The sequence below is a fragment of the Mizuhopecten yessoensis genome, unplaced genomic scaffold (assembly GCF_002113885.1).
Source record: "Mizuhopecten yessoensis strain PY_sf001 unplaced genomic scaffold, ASM211388v2 scaffold775, whole genome shotgun sequence".
Lineage (NCBI taxonomy): Eukaryota > Metazoa > Mollusca > Bivalvia > Pectinida > Pectinidae > Mizuhopecten > Mizuhopecten yessoensis.
The window spans coordinates 553460-558794 of record NW_018403715.1 but is presented as its reverse complement, the minus strand read 5'-3'; the positions used below and the strand labels follow the sequence as shown (position 1 = coordinate 558794).

At 34.8% G+C, this 5335-nt stretch overlaps 1 protein-coding gene across 1 annotated transcript in view; it reads right to left on the bottom strand.

Annotated features, from left to right (window-relative positions):
- Positions 1-2201: 2201 nt before the first annotated feature.
- The window catches only part of LOC110452831 (zinc transporter ZIP14-like), a 20142-nt gene continuing 17008 nt past the window's right edge, over positions 2202-5335 (bottom strand). Inside the window, exon 9 of the mRNA XM_021501529.1 lies at positions 2202-2656. Within this exon, the coding sequence (XP_021357204.1) occupies positions 2501-2656 (156 nt within the window). The 3' untranslated portion in view covers positions 2202-2500. The remainder of the gene's footprint in view (positions 2657-5335) is intronic.

The following is a 5335-nucleotide window of genomic DNA, read 5'->3' as shown; positions in this document are numbered from 1 at the left end:
TTCAAACAAACATTGACAAAATGTGACCCTTCTTGGCCAATGAACGAATGGCAGTTTTGTCCGGGGTGCAACATTCTTAAATTGTTCCCTTCCAAAGCAACGTGACATGATTTTCTATCACTCAATAATCTACTGTAAACCAGGTTTCGGTTTTACTTTAAAAGAGATTATTTTTCCTCCGAAAATATTCCTGTGAAAAGTACATCCAGTAAGAAGATTTGTCACTTTTGAGAATTGGTTTGGGCACTTGTCACATAACAGATAAAAACAAACAACAAAAAACACTAACAAAATAATCCCGCTTATCACTATCTTTGTAAAAATCTGCAAAATTATAAAGCAGTGGAAACGTAAATTTCAAAGTATATGATGAACATATAAAAAAACCATGATACATACACACAAAAAAGTAAAACAGGACCATACAAATTTACCCACAATAGAATCTTCCTATGTACAGTTTTTTTTCATATATTAATTTCACATGAAAAGGTTTACATGTATTTCAAGACATTCAAGCAAAAGGTTTACCAGCATCATATTTTCATTAAAATATCTTTAACTTGTATTTCAAGTACCAGGCAATACTGGTAACCATCTTGCATTGTAACAAAACACAATACATAATAACAATGGCAGATACCGTTTTTGAGATTCTTATTCTCTCCAGTTTCAGATATGCTTGTTATGTGATAGGGAGGCAGGTTTACATTAGCTAAACACACAAAAATTGACAGCAGCTGTCTAAGAAAAATGCCGAAAACATGTGCATTGTCCATCTGCATGTTTGACAAGAGGATATAGTTGGTATTCAATCCATTAACATAGGATATTTCAGCCATATCTGTCCAAAACTATCTATCACCTTTCATAAAATTGGCTTACTTGAGCATTAAACAACATTCTGTTCCTAACGCGTATTATGATTATTTGCCAACAGTCCTGTTCCGTGTTATAGGACCATAACATGGAACAGAATGCTGTTTATGCTTATATTTACATTTTCATTTTTAAATTTTCATTTCTAAGTTTATACTGTACATTTATGTTTGAATTTTGCAGTGTTTGTTCAAGAGGTAGAACAGCCCATGGAATTGCTAGCGAAATGTCGTCTCGTGACATATCACTATGCCAGTGTTATATATAGTCTCATAACACGGAACTGGCTTTGGTAGTGTTATATAGGGGCAATGTAGAGCAAATGTAAATATTACTAATTTACCTCCACACCGGAAATATATACATGTATATGCAACCCTTACACACCACATGACCTCAAAAACGTGCAGCATTTGTTGCGGACATTTGTCTCTTGGACACCCCTCTGTACCAAGCACATCCCATCAATGATATGTATATTACTATTAATTAACTTGTGCAAAAAGCTAGATGATCCAAACAATGCATTACATAATGGCCTGTTTTCATCCATTTTCTTTCACCACTGTAGACCATAATTGACTCATCAATATCAATGCATGGTAGAGTCTACTAAATTTACATAGGGGTGAAGTTAAGCTCAAAACTGAAAGCAAAATTTAAAATTATCGACATTTGATTGAAAGTGACCATTATCACACAAATCAGTTGAAATATACTTGGAAAATCAAAAGATTGAATTCACAGTTGCACAATAACATAATTTTGTTAAGCAGTGTCCTGGATACATATATTCTAACTAGTTAGTAAATCATCATCATTTAGTTGAGGATACCTGTATTTAATTAACCAGTGAATAATTTTAACTTTTCATATTTGTACTAAGCTAGTGATTCTTGTTCTTCAGATCTGGATACATGCACTTAATTAGCCAGAGAATCTTGTATTTAATTAGCCAGAGAATCTTGTATTTAATTAGCCAGAGAATCTTGCTTTTTACACGTTCAGTATACTCATATTTAGCTCGTGTTTCTCATTTCTGTTTTATTTTTATTTTTTATTTTTTAAACTAGCTACATGTAGTGAACCTCGTGTCTTTTGTTTGAGATATTTATATTAAATGAAAAAGTGAATCTTCTTTCTTAAAATCAGGATACAATGTATTTACAAGTCAAGGAATCACTTTTTATTAGCCAGTGAATTTTGTTCCTTTTGCTTGAGATTATTGTAGCCACGAAATCCTATTCAATCAATTCCGGAAAACTAGATATGAATTAGCCATTGAACAATTGTTTCTTTAGTTTGAGATTATTACATTTTACTAGCCAGTGAATATTGTTTCTATAGTTTGAGATTATTACATTTTACTAGCCACTGAATATTGTTTCTATAGTTTGAGATTATTACATTTTACTAGCCAGTGAATTTTGTTTCTATAGTTCAGGATTCAGGACACTAAAAGCTGTAATCAAATTAGCTTTTTAACTTTGTTACTTCACCTTAGGCTACTTGTTTTAAACTAGCAAGTAAATGTTGTTCCTGTAGTTCAGAATTCTTGTATTTAATCAATGGATCTTGTGTCCTTAGTTGTAGATTCTTGAAGTCTGTAAATCCTGTTTCTTTATTCTCCAAAATTAATCTGTCCGCCATATAAAGTCATTAAGAGTATGATTGTGAATCCGAGGAGCATGCCTCCGTTCTGGAGAAGAAAAATCCGAGTGGTTCCGACCAGCCTCTTGGTTTCCTCATTCTCAGATTCACTGTTCATTTCCGGCATCTGAGGACAAAAGGAGATACCTCATCACTAGTTAACCAACGGTATTAACCCTCTCACCACTGCAGACCATAGTGGACTCATCCATATCAATGTATGGTAGAGTCTACTAAAGTTACATCAGGGCGAAAGGGTTAAATAGACTAATATTTTGATATATTACAAAATGAAAACCTTTGTCACATACAACAAAACCTTTCACATAACTATAATACTGAGCAGTGAATACAGCACTGCCAGACTTTTTTGGTCACATGTACTATATCATTTATCCTAACATCAACTTAAGAAAACGGACATTATCTTATGGCATTGTAACGTGTCACTGGAGGCGAAGCACATAAAGTCAATAGGATTATCTTTTAGAGCAAAGTCTGCATGGCAACAAAGAACAACAGACATAAAGTAGAGATGGCAACATTGGACCAAATGACATTAAGTAGTGTTGGCGACACTGGACCAATTGACATAAAGTAGAGATGGCAACATTGGACCAATTGGCATTAAGTAGTGTTGGCGACACTAGAGCAATTGACATAAAGTAGAGATGGCAACATTGGACCAATTGACATTAAGTAGTGTTGGTGACACTGGAGCAATTGACATAAAGCAGAGATGGCAACATTGGACCAATTGACATTAAGTAGTGTTGGCGACATTGGAGCAATTGAGTGGACGACATTGGAGCGACAAACATAAAGTCAAGATGGTGACATTGATTGGTTTGGTTTGATTTGGTTTATTATTGTTTAAAGTCCTATCAACAGCTATGATCATTTAAGGACGGCCTCCCCTGTGTGCAAGATGCATGTGTGTAGTGTATGGGTGTGTGCATTGGGAGGCTGCGATATGTTTGTGTTTGTCTCCTTGTAGAGTGCAGAACTGATGCCGACTTTATAGTGCTACCTCACTGAAACATACTGCCGAAGACACCCTGCACGACACCCTACCCGGTCACATTATTCAGACAACGGGCGAACAAGTCTGGTGACATTGAGAAAATTGAAAACAAGATGGTGACACAAAAAGTAATGGACATGAAGTAGAGATGCTAACATAGGAGTCTTGCTGATTGCCAGAGAAATCATGTTTCCAAGAGCATTTTTATATATTCTTGATAATGGAATTAAAATTTATTCAAACTGAGATGGATGAAAATTGTCTAGTTTTCTTTATAACTTGACAAAACCTGTCTTAATTCAATTGTCTGATAAATTATATTTATATTATGACCTGGCTATTATTCATTGTAGTCATAACTAGAATGCTGACAAGTCAGCAAGGGCCATGCTATGTGCCTAACCATATCCCAACCCCAAAGTCTATTTTTAGTAACAGCAACCTTAAAGCTGACAGTGCAAGTTAAAAAGTTTTCAATTTGAGATTTTTTTCAAAACATTTTTTTCTGGTTTGAGATCTTCCCCGTCTCTTTCCACTATCGTTTCTAAGGAAGTGCCAACATTTTAGTTTGATCCTTGCTTGGTAACGAGTATGGGTCTCGCTGGGTATAAAAAGCCCATCAAAGTAAGCATTTATCGAAGAAAAGTGGAAATAGTAGTAAAATATGAACAATTAAAATATAATGCACAATCCCTGCCCCCCCCCCAAAAAAAAACGCCCTGAAAGAAGGATATATATGACGAACACTAATGCCTATACCTTTTAGATATCCAACTAGTTATAACTTCCTGTGTTAAAACAATATTAATTCCAATCATTTCCATGAGAACGTTTCAATTATTAAATTTCACATTGTTGACTTCACACCCAGGAGTGTCGCGTTTTGCACGTGTTTTTGTTATTAAAGAGTATATACGATGAAGACGAACAGTTCATAATAAATTTTTGTGTGTTGGTGTTGTTCTATGCACGTGAAAGACCGATGATATATATGGGATTTATAGAAGCATTTTCAATAATATACCTTTTATTTTGGATACACTATTTTGGAGAATATGCCATAAGTAAAAAATAGATTGGCCGTGTTTCAAAGTCTTCAGGTGAGCGCGTTTGATTTTTAATATCGGTTGCCGATCACGGTGCATTGAATTGCAAGGCGGTCAGTTGTAGAATGATAACCGGTTTGACAGTTAATGCGCTTTTTATACCTAGTGAGACCCATACTCCTTACCAAGCAAGGACAAACTAAAAAGTCGGCACTTCCTTAGAAACTATAGTCGAGAGAGACAGGGAAGATCTCAAAACCATTTTTTAACAAGAGGCCCATGGGCCTTAACGGTCACCTGATATATTTATACAGAGTTGATTTTGTTTTTAACATCAACAGAAATATTATTCAAAGTAACAAACAAGAGGCCCAAGAGGGCCTGTATTGCTCACCTGAATATTTAAGCAGTCATAGCAAAATATTCTCATTAAATATTATATTGCACTAAAAACATTCCCTCACAAACTTTGTTGGCTCCATCTGTTGAAATTACCAGCAAAATATTATTATAAGATTCTATGCTTTTTGATTCTTCTTCAGAAGTTGCTTGACATATTTTTCCCTGTGATCTTGTAAGTAGGTCAATGTCATTTTCCTTCTCAAATTGGTTAGCTCTATTCCAAAAAGCTACCAGCCAAATCTTATGAATCCATTCCTTTTAGTTCTCAAGAACAAATCCATTAAAATGTTGTTGACCTCTGTGACCTCTAAAGTAGGTTGAGGTCATTTTCATT